This window comes from Alexandromys fortis, unplaced genomic scaffold (assembly GCF_014885135.2).
Source record: "Alexandromys fortis isolate MF-2015 unplaced genomic scaffold, M_Fortis_MF-2015_v1.1 scaffold_99, whole genome shotgun sequence".
Taxonomy (NCBI): Eukaryota; Metazoa; Chordata; class Mammalia; order Rodentia; family Cricetidae; genus Alexandromys; species Alexandromys fortis.
In genome coordinates, this window is record NW_026067982.1 from 259,028 (window position 1) to 274,613 (window position 15,586).

Genomic DNA, 15,586 nt, shown 5'->3' on the forward strand with positions numbered 1-15,586 from the left:
GAGAGAGAGAGAGAGAGAGAGAGAGAGAGAGAGAGAGAGAGAGAGAATGTCAGTCTGCAGATGCCCTCAGAAGCCAAAGCAGGTATCAAATCTTGAACTGGAGTTAGAGACGGTTGTGTGCCACCCGACATGGATGCTGAGACTAGAACATGGTGTTGTCAAGAGCAGAGACACCCCTAACAGCTGCCATCTCTCCACCCCATTCAGTTTCAGTTGTATTCCAAGTGTGGCAGGGTCTGGTTCACAGAACTTGAATAAAAAGTGGCACATCAAGGCCCTCCTCTTTTAAATTTTGAATCATCTATTCTTTTCTCGTTATTCTTTTTTATGAACACCACTATCACTTTGAGTGCTCTGGTACCACAGTCCTTCTCATATCAAAACTCTTTCTGAACAATGAGTTCTGGGCAGCAGGATAGGACTCATTTTTGGACCTATCTTTAAATCCTTGGTCAGCAGTTCAACAACACACAAATACTAAAGATTTTCTCTTAAAAGTTACAGAAAGACTCTGACTGGTAAGAGAGAAGACTGAGTCAGGACATGAGGAACAGGAGCAAAAAGTGAGTTAGGTGGCTACTGTGAGAATCCATGTTTGAGGTGACAGTGACTTGAGGGGATGGTGTCACCAACAGGAGGTCCCAGCAGACGGGGCCGTGCTGAGGAATGGGAAGTGTGCAGTTCCCACAGCCTGACTGCACAGGATGGGAAGAGCTAGGGTCACAGAGAACTAGCTGCCATCCATCTAGGCACAATTCAAGGACCATATCCTCGCCATCTTCTCTATCTATCCCACCCTCTGGCTTGCTCTTCTACTGCGTAAGAACAGAGAGCACACTGGAGAATGGGCCTACAGAACACTTTAGGCTGATGCATGGCAGCTGCCTTCTTGTAGAGGGAAAGTGAGAAAGAGGAAGAGCCAGTAGAGAGTAGGAGCAGTTTGGACATGCAAGCAGTAAGACGGGAAAAGCAGTCCCTGAGGATGAGTGAGGAGCCCTGTATGACAGATGTGCACACGTGCATATGCACACACACACACAGACATGCTCACACATAAACACCCACACAGGCGTACATATACACACATACACACACATACACATGCACATCTACATGCTCATGCTTATGCACACATACACACAGACATACATTGAACACACACATACACGCATGCACACATTCATAAGCACATACACATGCACACACATAGATACACACACACACATTCATACCTGCACACATTCACACTTTTGTTTGAAAGGGATCTGCAATTACAAAAAGCAAGGGTTGTGGGGGTTTGCTCCTACTGTTGCCCATAAACATCCCAGAGAGGAGTCTCTCGCTTTCCGTGGATAAGAGCAGGTGGCCTAGGAGGACGCACACAAGGGAAAGAACAAAGTCGGCTGCTTTCCTAATCCATCATTCTTGCTGTCACGCCGCCAGGCACCAGGTAGCACAAGAATGCCTCAACAGGCTAAGAGGAGAGTAAGGATAAAGCTTGGGAAGCGGTCCTCATCTGAAATTTGACATTTCGTTCATGATGGATGTTTCCCCCATTAATTCTGTTTTTTTTTTAATGCAGTATTAAGATGCCACTTAGCTTGAGTGCTGAAATCACTGGTGCCTCCTTACATTGTGCACCCAAGCCTCCTTAGTTCGTGTGAAAGTATCACGACCTCTGCCTCCCTGCATTCAGGAAAAGCATGTTTTGAGATTCTATTCTTCCAGAAGTTTGTCTATCGTGACTGCCCCAAGAGCAGCAGGCTCTGTGGAACCAGGAGGATTGCTGGTTTTGCAACCCTGCTTTAGTTTTGGTCTGTGTCTGGTACAGTCAGGAAAATGCCTATGGCCTCAGTGAATCTCCCCATGTCGTTGAGTCTCTAACTGAAGGAGTTTCTCTCTCTAGCCCAGGTGCAGTCATCTCTCCTAGGTTTGCTATTCAACGGCATCCCTTGAAACTTCTCACCTGCAATGAGAGGCTTGTAGATCTCAAGTAGACAAGGAGGTAACGTGGAAGGGGAACCATTTTGACAGGGCTTGACACAGGTCCTATGGAGCCAGCGGCTCTCTCTTCCTAATTGTTAGAAGGCTTTCCCCTGGGTTTGAAGCTTTATGTCTACACAATAAAAAGAAATTCTTTCCTGCTTGGGTCAAAATCATTCTTTAAAATGAGAGCCCTGCCAGAGAAAGAAAGGCAGAAAGAGAGGCCCAATGTCTCTAAAGCTATGAATCAGATAACCAGCCATTTCTGTCTATGGTGCAGGGAGCAGACATACTGTTAAATAAATTATTTTATAGATTATTCCCCTTGCCTTTCCCAGAAGGGGATTTATCAGTTTCAGGGCACAGCAACCGTCTATTCCTAGACCGCTGCTGGTTTTTCACTTCTCATCTTGACATGGAAGAAGGAGGGAACTGAGCAGTGAATCTTCCTGTCGCCTCACCACCCCACTCCCTTGGGCGGATTCGGGGCAAATGTGGGGCTTGTAAATACAGAGCTGAGACGTGGTTATACTCATTGCTATAAAGATTGGGGATTGTGTTCTGCGGTGACAGGAACTGGCCAGGGCCCTTGCAGAGATCACTTTCCAGGAGGGCTCCTTCCCTCTCAGGGTGGCTCTCTGATGTATCCTTCACTTATTCAATCAACAAATGCTGCCCCTCTGCCTCTTCTAGCTAAAGGAATTCAACATCCGAAAGTAATGAAGCTCAGAGGATCATTCGGTTCGAGTGCCCTCCACAAAAAGCAATGTTCTAAGAGGCCAACCAGGCCTGGAAAAAGTTTTCCTCATCCCTTTGGGGTTATTGGGAGATCTCCCAGGAGAGTCATCTCCAAGAGGCACAGCCAGGTCCTGAGGCAGGAACACCATATATTCCGGCACCTCCCAGCAGAAGGCTAGTAGAAGTAGCTGGTGCTGGCCCTGTAGCCTCAGATGGTATTGCTGGCTCTCCAGACAGCTCATCAGGATAGCCTATGTCCATGTCCACTCAGAAGCAGCCACGGGGCTGCAAAAAAAAAAAAAAAAAAAAAAACTGGCAACACAGAATGAAGCATTATGAACTCCTCTCCCTAATCAATGGCTCCCATATTGCTTAGGGACACCGTCTTTGCCAAAGTGGACAAATGGAGAAGGTTAAGTAAGCTGAAGGCCTCTCAGACATTGTGTCCCTTAGAATCCTTGGGCATGGCGTCACGGTAACCTTCAAAGTGCTTTTTTGTCCTTTCTCACATTTTTTTCTAGAAGAAAGACATAAGACTCCAGGTGTCTCAGCAACTGACTCAACAGTAATTACTCTACGAGGTCTTTCTGAGGGTTTCTTGTGTGCTGGGTGTGTTCCAGGCAGGGACTGAAGCCTACACTCAAGTAGGAACAGACCGACAGGACACAGTAACCACCAGGCTAACTTCAAGCATGAACATCACTACTGTGTGGTGAAATCCAATGGAGTCTAAGTAGGAGGATGATTCTAGGGGCTAAGGTGACTATGGAAGGCTCCTTCAAAGAGGTAAGGAGGACAAGAAAACCCAACAGACAAGGATAAGTTCAGGCACAGGTGAAGAGCATTCCAGAGAAGGAACACGAGGAAGCTTACCCTGAGTGGGAAGCAACCCGATCTGAGAAGCAGAAATACGAGGGTGCCTGGGAGGAGAGCAAGGGGACCTTGAGATGAGAGAGACCTGAAGTTTAGGGCAGCTGGATGGAGAAGCTCCTCTGGGACATGGGGTTCTGTTTATTCCAGCTGCAGGAGGTATGGCAGGATCAGGACTGTGTGTTTGAGTCAGGGGCTCACTGGGCAGCCAAGGTTAGCCTGTAATTAGGTAGGCCAGCCTGGTCTCAAGTTTTGCAATCCTCCTTCTGTCTCTGGAGTGCTTGGATTTCAAGTGCGTGCCACCAAATCTGGCTACATTGCCTTTTAAATCTGCCGCTCTGGTCGTTATATGGGAAAGGGATTGAAGAGAGAAGAAACAGAACCAAGAACAGGAAGAGTCTCTTCAGAGGCTGTAGGAGTCCAAGGGAGAGGCTGTGGGGTCTTGATCTTGGTAGCAGAAGGAAGGGAGGTGGTCAGGGGGTTTAGAGCAGATAGCAGGTGGAGAGAAGGGAAGAGGAAAGAGAAAACAAGACCAGGAAGAGGGGTGGTTCCAGGTTTAGGGCCTGAGCCAAGTGGTAGACGATTTTGCCACTGACTGAAGTTGAAGGAACCAGTTTGGAAAGGACTCAAGGCCCAGCTGGTGACGCCTAGTTAACGTTCTGTGATCTCACTTGTGTGGGAGACAGAAATGAAAATGTTGTCAGTTTGGGGAAACTGCGAGGGCTTTCTCCAGCCTCCCAGGCAGGGTGACACCTTCCGTGGAAACAGATGTGATGTCTTTCCCACAGATGAGCTCAGTGGGGGAACCCCACACCCTGCCTTCATCATTCATCCCACCTTCCAGCTGGTCTCTCCAGCCAGCTAGCTTCGTTTCCTCCTTCTGCTACTCAACACCTGTCTTCCCTTCTCTTATCTTCTACTACAGTCTCCGTGGAATCTCTTTGCCTGTGTATTTGTTCTCTAGAAACCAAAACGAACACAAGTCGTGTTGTGTAGCCTGTTCTATAAAGCCCCGAGCTTTTCACTGATAATGGCAGACGCCAGATTTTGAAAGAATGGGAGTGAGTCTCTTCCTGTAGCCCCCTAGCACTCCAAGCCCCTGTAAGAATCCATTTAGGCATCTATTATCCTGGTTTAGCCAGCCCTTTCTTGACCTGACTTGTATTTGCAGAAAACACTATTTATTGATTTCCCCCCTTATTTTCTGACTTAATGACTGCAGATGGAGAGATCCCCTTATATATGACTCTCAAGCTGGGATTATTGTTATGCTTAATGATAATGGTTTCTAGCTGTTAAACCCTCGGCAAAGAATGCGCTTCCCTCCGTGTGCCTCCTTGTTGTTCGAGGGGCACCGCGGAACAAACGCTGTGGTGTCATTTTGCCCTGGAGACTTCACATTTGAAACAGGTTGCGTCTTGAGGTCTTTATTAAGTCGCCCAAGGCTACCCAGATAGGGAAGGTGGAAAAAAATTTTCAACCCAGTCTATCGGTCCCTGGAAGAAGAAAAATCACTGTGCTATGGTTTTCACAGACTGCAAGGGCATTGCTTTCCATGGTAGCTACCCTGGGTTCTGTGGACTGTAATGGATATACAGGCCATCGAGGTTCAGAGTGTCATTTCATAACCATTGGTGGCATGGTCCAGGCAAGATCGGCAATGGTTATGCTCACTTTGAGAGGGATGGACCCAGTAAATGAGGTTAGTAGAGGAAACGTAGACACCAAAGCAAACTCTTATGGTTAGCTTTGGAGAATAGAGTCCGTGCAAAGTTAGACTATAAAGATAGCTGTGCTTGATTTAAAAAGAAAGATTGGGACAGAAGGCCTCTGTCTGTCTGCAAAGGTCAATCTTAGAGGCATGTCTGGAAGGGGGCTGCTCATGGGAGTAGACCAGGGTCCTGCACAGCTCCGCATGCCTATGCAGTTCTATGCCACAATAGCATCCAGTGGAGGGGACATGTGCGAACTGGGTCTGGTCCTGAAATGCCCCCACCATAAGCAATAGCTTGGAGGCATAGGCTTACCTCTGCAGAAAGGAGAAGCAGCGGGGTGGGTGGGTAGGTGGCACAAAATAGTTACCTCCACATTCGCTCTACAAAATAATACATTTTCATACACAGAGCTATGCGGGTTATTGGGGTTGGCATTGGCCAATGGATCACCATAAAACTTAGACACCGATCCCAGCTCAGACAGCTCCAGAGTTAAGTAGCCTGCCCTCCCATCCCTACACTGCAGCATCTCATCTGTAGACAGCATCTCCCAATCACTGTGAATTAGACAATGTATGACACAAAGCTAACCATTCTCTTGGACCCCGGTGCTCTCCACAGCCACACAAAAAGGAGAGAGCATCTACTATTCTGGGCAGAATTCACAGGCCTGTTTGTCCCTCTCTTTCTGTTCTTTCTATAAAATACGCACTTTCAGTCATCATCTACTGGTTCTAGAAGGCAAAAAAAAAAAATCTTCCTTGTCCCAAAAGCAAAGCGATGAAGAAAAAACCTTCTGAGAAGGCCTATGAGTGCAACATTCTTATGTATGCAGAAGCCTTTAATCAATCTCCAGAGGGACTGTGGGGAATAGGGAGAGAGGAGAGGATGAGACGCGGCTGTGAGGACTGGATGCTGGCAAGCATGATATATGTATCTCTGAAAATGTCACAGTGAACTCACTGCTATATGCAATGCATAGGCATTAGAGGTTTTAGATTTTAACTGTGGGAACCAGACACTCTCTTTCACCTATGAGAAACCATTGTCTGAAAATACTAAAGGGAAAGTCCAGAAATAAACCATTTATAAATTTTAAATCACTCTTATTATAGTGTGTTGTGGGTATTTCTGTTTTGGTTTTGTTTCTGAGATGTGGAATTGCTTTTGTAGTCCAGTTGTCCTCAAACACACTGTGTGATCCATGCTGGCCCCAAGCTCATTGAGACCCTCCTTCCTCAACCTCTGAGTACTTGGGTTACAAATGTGTATGACCATGCCCAACTGGCAATGGTGTAATCCTTCTGTTTTATCATTGGTTGTTAATCTCATATTGTGCCTAATCTACAAAGTAAATGCCATCATACTTATGCACAAGTAGCATGTATGAGGGCCAAGACTAGGCATGGTTTCACATGTTCAATGGTCTTGAAACATACCCTTACTGGATAGAAGGGGTGCTGCATAATCTCTGATAGTAGGTAAAGATATATGTCTTGTTTATATTGGTTTCACTATTTGCCCGAGATCACACAGCATTTCTGGGATTGGAACTTGGAACCTTTGGCTGTAAAGCCCGAGCTTTGATGGAGTCTTCAAATATGGTTGTAACATGCAGCCACATGAAACCCAAGGGGACTCCCTGAGGCAGGAGGGGGGCCAGGACAGCACCTTCCTCCATGCCCTTGCGGAATTGGGGCCAACTGGGACCTTTTTGGGTCTCTTTCTCTCTCCCTCTCTTCTCCAGCTGCCTTGCCCCGATTCTGCTCCTTGCTTATGATACTTTATTTTTCCATCCACAGCAAAACAATTCACATCAAGGTAATTGATGATGAGGCGTATGAGAAAAACAAGAATTACTTCATTGAGATGATGGGCCCCCGCATGGCCGATATGAGTGTTCAGAAAGGTGTAGTACCCTGTCCTCCACACTAACAGTAACAGTCTTTTCTCCTTCCTTTCTTCCTCTCCAATCCTTTGCCTTCTCTTCCCCTTGCCTCCTACCTTTCTGTTTCCTTTCTCTCTTGCTCTTTTCTCTTCTCCTCTCTTTGTCCTAACCCTGCCAGCCTGTCACATGGTATCCATAGAGGGGTCTTCAAGAACCAATGGCAATTTTTCTGGGGTGGCAAAATAAATATGGGTGAGGTAAATGAGAGAGAGAGAGAGAGAGAGAGAGAGAGAGAGAGAGAGAGAGAGGAGAGAGAGAGAACCCACACTCTTAAGAATATGGTAAAAGAGGTTCTCTGTGATGTAGTATGGGGACAAGAAAGATGGCTAGATTTACAGGTAGTATACATCGTGAGAAACAGATACCCAGCACAGATTTCCATGGCAAAATTATTCTCAAGGCTGAGTTTATGTCCCAGGAGATTGAGAACCAATATATTTGGACCATACTTTGTCCCACTCCCACACAGAACCCTTAGAGCCATCTTTATCTGCCATGTCTCTGCCATCAAAGTGTATTTCTCTCCCTGACCTTGACTGAGCTTAAAGTGCAGGTCTCCATCAAAGCCCTTCCTGCTGTTTGCTACTCTTTCTATTAAGGGGAGCGAGATGTGGAGGCAGGGGGAATAGTAATGAGAGAATTCTGACCTAAGGTGAATCTGTCCCTGCAAGCCCATGTGATGTTACAGAATGGACAGAGCTGTGCTTTCCATCTGAATGACCTTATATAGCTCTGTCCTCCAAGAGGAAGTCAGGCAATCCTTCCTAGGATAGGTTGTGCTCTGGAACTGCTGGTTAGGGGCCAGTATCCCTGGACCAAACTATCATCATGTTGCTCTAAGTCAGACTCATTTCAATCTCATGCAAGAGTCCCTGTGGTAACAAAACAGGTTCCCGTCGTATAGACAGAGGAGTCTCTGACCTACAAATGCTCAATGATTGTGTCCACCCAACAAAGTATGAAAAAGAATCTTAAGTAAAATACACACACACACACACACACACACAAGCTATCACTGCTTGTGTTTTATTGGTAGCAAGGTGAAGCACATCTTCAGAATGTCAAAGGAACATCAAGGATCTGAGGACATTTAAGTTGTCGTTTACCCTCTTTTCCCTTTGAGAGAATTGGGTTCCACTGTCTTCCCTGAAACAAATAAACCTCAGAGAATAGCAATCCCAGCTCCATCTCTCACTGGACCTACTAACTACCACTGTGGTTCCTTGAGGTTCCAAGAGAAATCAAACATGAAAATATCCAGACCCCCGCTAGAACCTCTCTGGCTAGACCACATGACTGACTGAGGCTCAGGTGAATACTTGGAGTGGAGTATGTTTCCAAAAACAAAACTTGCTTTTCTTTGTAACTGACACTCCACTGTGTTAGTACCCAGGAATAGACAGTAATCTCCACAACCTTGTGTTCTCAACCCAAGTTAATCAGTGTTTAGAAGGTCTGCCTTGGGGCACAGCATCCCTCTGTCAATGGTGTGGAATTCCTGTATTGTATTGGAGCTAACCCTTATTTGGGTTCCCTGAGCTTCCCTAAAGGCTAAAAAATGAGAAAGTTAGGAGAGCCCTTCCCCCCTTTCTCCCTATCTCTTCTCTCTCCCCCTCTCTTTAGTCTTCCTCTCCATAAATACTTTTAAATTTTTCTTAATGAGGCAAAAGAAGGGACTGGAGTCCTAGGTTCTGCAGAAACACTGTTCGCTGTGAAGGGTTCTGGGTCATTCCCAGTAGGCAGGTCATCTACTTGTTGCCTAAAGAAATGCTACTGTTACCATGTGACACCAATGGAATGTGCTGCCCAACTTATTTCTTACTAACCATTGGCAGGATCTAAAATGACTCCTCCCCACCATGATCCCAATCTTTTTCCTCCCCACTCCCTTCCTTCATCTTGGCTCCCTTTGCCCACTTTTCCTTGTCCTCCTGTCCCTTTCCCTCTCACCTGTAAGAACAACTGTGACCGAGGAGACAAGAAAAGCTAAGAGCATTTTTTTTTAAATAAGACAGCACACTCCACCAGAGTCCTGTCTAAGGCCACCATGGCAGGATGGGGCTGCATGTGCCAAGAGTGATGGGAATGGTTATTACAGGCTGTGCTCCAGGTGAACAACCAAGCTGCCCACCTAGTCGACACTCTCTCTCTTGTTGTCCCTACAGGAAAACCATAAGGGTTAAAATAGTAGATGAGGAGGAATACGAAAGGCAAGAGAATTTCTTCATTGCCCTTGGTGAACCGAAATGGATGGAACGTGGAATATCAGGTGTGAGATTCTTTAAAAATCAAAGCAACAACCAAGAAAAGGCAAAGAAAAAGGAAAGAAATTTAAACAAACGAGGCAATTAAAAAGAAGAAAAAGTGACTCTTATTTTTGCCCCCACCTCTTGTTCCCTTCTCCTCCTTCTCCTATTGACAGAAAATTTTATGCTTTTCCCTCCTGTATTCTCGCTCCCACCCTGTTTCGGTGTCATCTCTGCCTTCTTAGTCATAGTTTATTTCCATATTCCTCCTTTCCCACCTTCTGGGCAGTGCTGCAGCCTCAACTCCTCATTGCCCTAATGAGTTATTCCTGTGCTGTGCTATAATCACCCAGTTATTTGATTGTTACTGTCCCCTGCACTTTCCCCTATTCTCTGCCCCCATACTATAGCTTGTCAATGTGAAAACTCCTTGGTGGGTGGGGAGGAAGAGAAAGAGAAAGGAATGTGATGTGTTGCATGCTTGTGCCCCTTCCTTGCCACCTCTCAATCTAGCGGGCATTGACAATAATGGGGGGGGGCCTTGGAGGAAGGGTGGGACCCACGTTGCCACAATGCTTTGACCATTTTCTGCTGCATTCCCCAACCTTTATTGAATGCTTGGCAAGCTCTTCACTTGCAGAGTGGCCCACAGGTCTCTCTGCTCTTCCTGCAGGTAAGTGTGTTATCTGCCTATTCCCAGTTGGGTAGACCATGGCTCGGGGAGGTATACCAATTGACCATGGTCTCTGAGAACTCTCTAGGAAAGAGCTGGCTTTCTGAAGTAGCCCTGCAACATGGAATCCCAAGCTCTCCTTTTGCCCTTTGACATCTCATCCACTCCATCATACCTTTCTTCATAGACTAAAGTAAGGTACCTTATGTGGGCCAGTTTGGGATAATGAAAATGGACAATTGAAAATTTGTAAGAGAAACTAAGTCATTTTAGGTTCAACTGTTCCATGAGCGTGTGGGCCCTAGAAAAGAACATACTTGAGTAAGCCCAGAATGTTTATTTATGATTATCAAAGAAAGGAACCCTAAATGGAAAAGTGGTTTGGATCACTGAGGCACTAAAGACAGCCAGTGGGCAGCTGATGGATACCTTCCTTCGCTTAGCATGTGCAAGTGAAAATAATGCTCAGACCTCATGGCACCTCTCACCTCTGACTAGTGAAGGAGACGCTATAGTTTTCTTGGCACAGAAGCCTCAAAATCCCAGACAAAGGCTCATCCTTAGGAGAGTGATACTGGCGTTGTTGAAACCAGGAAAGATAGATGCCTTTCTCACCCAATGGAAATAATCAGAAGCTACCACTTTGGAAACGGCGATGGAATAGGTATGGGAATGCAAAAACATCTGTTCATCTAGGAGAGTTGACCATTCTTCAGCGGTTTTGCATTCAGCAACAGAGAGCTACACTGGCAGGTCTAAGAGAGTAAGGTCAACAGCAACACTTTCAAAGCACCCCTTCAGGTCTTCTCCTCAAGCTTGGTGGTCAATTATCACCATCCACTGGAACCATCTGAAGAACTCAGCTCTGTGACAGCTCTGGATTGGACACATCTAGCCCTCAAGGGGCAAGGCGAGCTAAACAGTTCATTGCCCGCTGAGTAAAGTAGTCCTTCCAATCTGACAACCAGAGAGTACCAGAAGAAAGAGAATCTAATTCCATTGCCTCTTACACTATCCCAGCCTATCGTCTAGCTAGCTCCCACTTTCCGGAATATTCTCAGAAATTGTCTCTGCACCTGCCCTACCTCATTTCTATCGCTTCCCCGTTGTGCACCAACCACACATCTTTATGACTGGCTGGAAACAAAAGCTACCCAAGGCCCATGTAAGGGCTCCAGGCAGGAGGAAGAGATTAGAAGCCCATCTATGCCTTTATTTTAACATTTAAAACAGCTATTTTCTGCCTCCCCTTGGGCCCCCTACCAATCAGTAGGACAGAAAGGGTTCTAAGGTAAGCCTTGAGCTCTTTGATAGACCTGGCTGAATACAAACACCTGTGGCTGCTCCCCATTTGAGGTTGCCTTTTGCCTCTGAAATATTTAACCAAGAAGAGCCCAGAAGAGTCCTTGTGAAGCCTAGCCCTGGGGAAGGAGGTAAGGAGACAAGGATTTCAGAAAATTATTTGTGTGATATGCCCCCCAGATTTTCCCAAAGACCAAGGTGCCAAGGTGGAAGTTGTTGGTAAGAAATGCATGGGTTTCCCAGCCTCGTGCCCTATGGTCTAGGCCTTAGACTCTGGGATATTAATTTTCAGTCTCTTCAGTTCTTCTCCGATATTGGCATCAGACCATGAGGTGAAAGGTTATAAAACCCAATTGTCTAGATCTAGAGTCAAATGAAAATCCATTCTGATTTGCAGGGTGCACTACTGTTTTCAGAGTGAGAGACAGTACAGTGAAAATTGCTTTTCATTATCACTACCGTCTAGGAGAGACTTAGACATTCAGCCTAGCATCGTCTCTGCATGGTCAAAAATGACAATAGAATTTTTTTAAAAAAAATGACTTGACTTGCAATAGGAAACTCTATTCTGAGCAAACACAACAGGCTTCGGAGGTAATATTAAAAGTTCTGCATGATCTGTGGTAGAGAAAAAAGGAAAGAATGAGAGAAAACATAATTTCTGTGGCATAGAGTAAGCCCCGGAGTGTGAAAGAGGACTTCTTTCACAAGTGAGGCAAGATTAGCTGCTTCATTGTCCGGGCTAGTTAGTGGGTCAGTACCTGGCCAGAGGAAGTCTGGGAAAGTCGGGGAAAGGGAAGCACTGTCCAATAGTGAGGGCTGCTTCTTTGGCTTCTTTTGGCACACCCTGTTCAGTGCCCCACCCCTAGAAGTTTCCTGAGCTATCTTCTTTTCTAATTGTCTCTGGGGGATCTGATCAGGAATGAATAAGTCTCACCTGAGGACCAATACACGGAACACAAGGAAAAGACCCTGGTGGTAGTCAGTCACTCAACACTGACCTCCGTGGATCTCACAGATGCATCTGTTCCTCCTCAGTAAGAACCCTCCGATCCACAAAGACAAGAAGCAGAGAATGTCTGGCTTGCCCATCTGAACTTTAGGGCCTGAAGTGTTCTTTCTGCAGACCCATGGAAGGAGCATGCCCATGACAATATCATGAGAATATCCTCCGGCCAACTAATCACCTTCATGGTCTAAATGGAAACAACTGGGAAAAATCAACTGTGGCTCAGCTACTTACACACCATGTAGATTCTGAGTCCACACATATCTTCGTCGGCTGTGGATGTGAAGTTATGGGTCTCAGGCATGAGCTGCATTCCTTGAGGTTACTAGAAGGAGCAATTTGTAGATATTCCCACCTATGCCCACATACTCTCCTTCCTTGTCAGTCTCTAGCAGGAGTAGGTAGCAGGATGTTTCCAGATCTGACAAGAGCCAAAGATGAGGGGTATAAAGTTATACATACAATCAGGATAAAAATGAGGTGGGAAATTCACAAGAATTTCTTTTTAGCTTGTGCATTTTGAAGTCCAAGAGAGCCTTGCATAGACTAAGCTCTTCTCCCATGTGATGAGTCTCTCATTCATTGGGGCAATCTGTCAGGTTACCCTAGAGACAAGAGAGCTTTAGCATGAGCAAAAAGAAGCTCCAGACATCCTGTGTTGTGTATGTCTTTGACTCTGCTCCCCAGTCTGCGCAGAGACCTTGCATTTATCATCTTCCATCCTCATACAAGTTTCGGTCTGACAGTCCCTTTGTTCTGGAGTACCCGGAATCCAGAGTTTACCTACTCTTTCTGAACAAAAAGACTGTCAATTCCCAAAACTGTAAACAACACGCCTCTATTGAACATTACTAAGTGCAGAGATAGGGCTAGACAGGGGCTATCATCCAGGGACCACAGTCTAAAGGATGCATCTTTCCTAACATCATTCTTTCAGGGAAGATCAAAGCTCTGGTCCTTACGGTAGCTGAGATACACTGGGAAGCAGAACATGCTCTGACTGCAAGGCTGGGGCTGGGAATGGTAGAAGGGAACACCGTCCTGCTCTTGCGTATTGTTCTCTGGGGCTCACCTTCAAGCCTTACGCTCGCCTTACCATCAACAGTCCAGCTACTTTGGCAGGGTTGCAAAGCACACACGGTGTTCATGATAGCTAGCCAGAATCACAGTGGCCACCTAAGTGTCTTTTTCACCCACACAGCGTGCTCCCCATCCTTAGCACTCACTCAGGTTTTCAGGGAAGGTGTGGGGTAACTTCCTTGTAGCTGCTCAGCAGTCTTTCCAGCTTCTCACACCTCTTGCTGCTGTTCTTGCCGCGCATGCTCAAATGCTGCCATTTGCATGTGTTCTTGCTCATTCTCTCACTGCCTCCCTTATGCTGCCAGGAACCACAAAGCCTGGGGCCTCGTTCAAGATGGGATCTTAATGTTCTTTCCTTTTCTTTCTCCCCCTTCCCTGATACCCATTTTCAAACAGCGCTCCTGTTATCTCCAGGTAAGAGGTGTTTGCCTTTCCCCCTCTTTTCTATTCTTGCCAGTGCCATTACTTGGTTTAAGATCAATGCCCATTACATTACTTAACAGGAACTACAGGGTCAAGGTAACCTGACAGCTTCTCCCAGTGACCGAGAGACTCCTTACTTAAAGTAATTGAGGGGAAGCAGATAATTCCTTGAACACCATTTTCACCAGTGACAGTGTGAAAATGCATAGTTAGCCATTAAAATAAAACTTACCAAGAAGATGGTGGGTCATAGATTTCCCTGCATCTCAGTTCGTCTGCCTCTTCTATTGTTGGAGAGAAGATGGGAAGAGTTAAGACCAGACTCTCCAATGGGATTGACATAGGGCTCAAAAGGAAAGACTGACTTCAGCGACACAGGGAGAAATAATGAAGGACTGCTGAGAACAGTAAAGGCGGTTTGTCTTTAAAAAAAAAAAAATTACAGACTTTTACTGACCCTGGAGACCTTCTAACTCATCACAGATGAGTTTTGATTTGATTTGATAGCTAGATTTGAACTCATTTGTCATTTATCCTTAGAGTTACATATGCTCCAAATAGAAAAGCTATGTGTGGGAACAGGGAGAAAAAAGATATTTATAGATTTTATTTTAGAGCAAGATTCTCATTCAGAATTTAGATCCTGTGTAGGACACAGACACACTTTGAGAGTATGCTGCCGTGAGTGGAAGCCCATCACAAACAGCATCCAACTTCAGGACCAGAAAAGGAAACAGCCCTCCATGTCTGGCAGCACTGTGCTCAATACAGATGGAGTGTGCGCCACAAGACGGTTTCAATCTGTTTTAAAAGAATGCCTTACATTTCATCTGTTCTTTGAACACACACACACACACACAGAGAGAGAGAGAGAGAGAGAGAGAGAGAGAGAGAGAGAGAGAGAGAGAGAGACATTGAAGAGGCAAAAGATCTTACAGCATGCACTGGTGTTCCAAGTCACCTACGGGCCACCCCTTGGGCTTAAGGAGAGGCAATAGGCATAGTAAGATCATTTGGCTCCTTGGAGCCTACAGCAGAAAGTGCACAGAGTTAATATGTTTTCCTTTTCTGGAAACGTTGCTCCAGTCTCTTCATCTTCTTGCTTATTTTTATGCCGACAGGATACGGGCTAGCTCGAACTCTGTGCTCTGCACTCTCCTCCTGGGGTGTTGGTCTTTCTTTCCCTCTCTGCTCATACTACCCCACATGGATACATTCAGGTTTCTTTGTTCCAGTTCTTGCCTTCACTGCTAACACACATATTTGTATTTGGGTTAAGTTTCATTATACTTTTAACAAGATTTCAGACACCAATGGAAATATAAAATGCAGAGGGGGGCGTCCTATATCTCCTTTGAATCAGGAGCCCTTGATTAGGCTTTTCCACCCACCAGAAACCTCAGGTTTCAATTTCCATCTTCCTGAGGGGACAGGCCAATGTGATTGACAGCACCTGGTGGTGGAAGAGTAAATGTGTTCATCCTGGGCTATTCCACCAAGTGCAAGGGCCTTAGAGTGAGAGCCCTGGCCACACCACTGCTTCTTCGTAGGGATATCCACAGGGTGTTCACAGCCTATCCTTGTCCAGCCTGGAGAGCT

The 15,586-nt window shown here is 45.9% G+C and overlaps 1 protein-coding gene across 2 annotated transcripts in view; it reads left to right on the forward strand.

Annotated features, from left to right (window-relative positions):
- Positions 1-15,586, forward strand: part of Slc8a3 (solute carrier family 8 member A3) — a 146,181-nt gene that overhangs the window by 120,345 nt on the left and 10,250 nt on the right. For both annotated transcript variants that reach the window (XM_050158621.1, XM_050158620.1), the window contains exon 3: positions 9,420-9,523. In XM_050158621.1, coding sequence (XP_050014578.1) covers positions 9,420-9,523 — 104 coding nt within the window. The remainder of the gene's footprint in view (positions 1-9,419; positions 9,524-15,586) is intronic.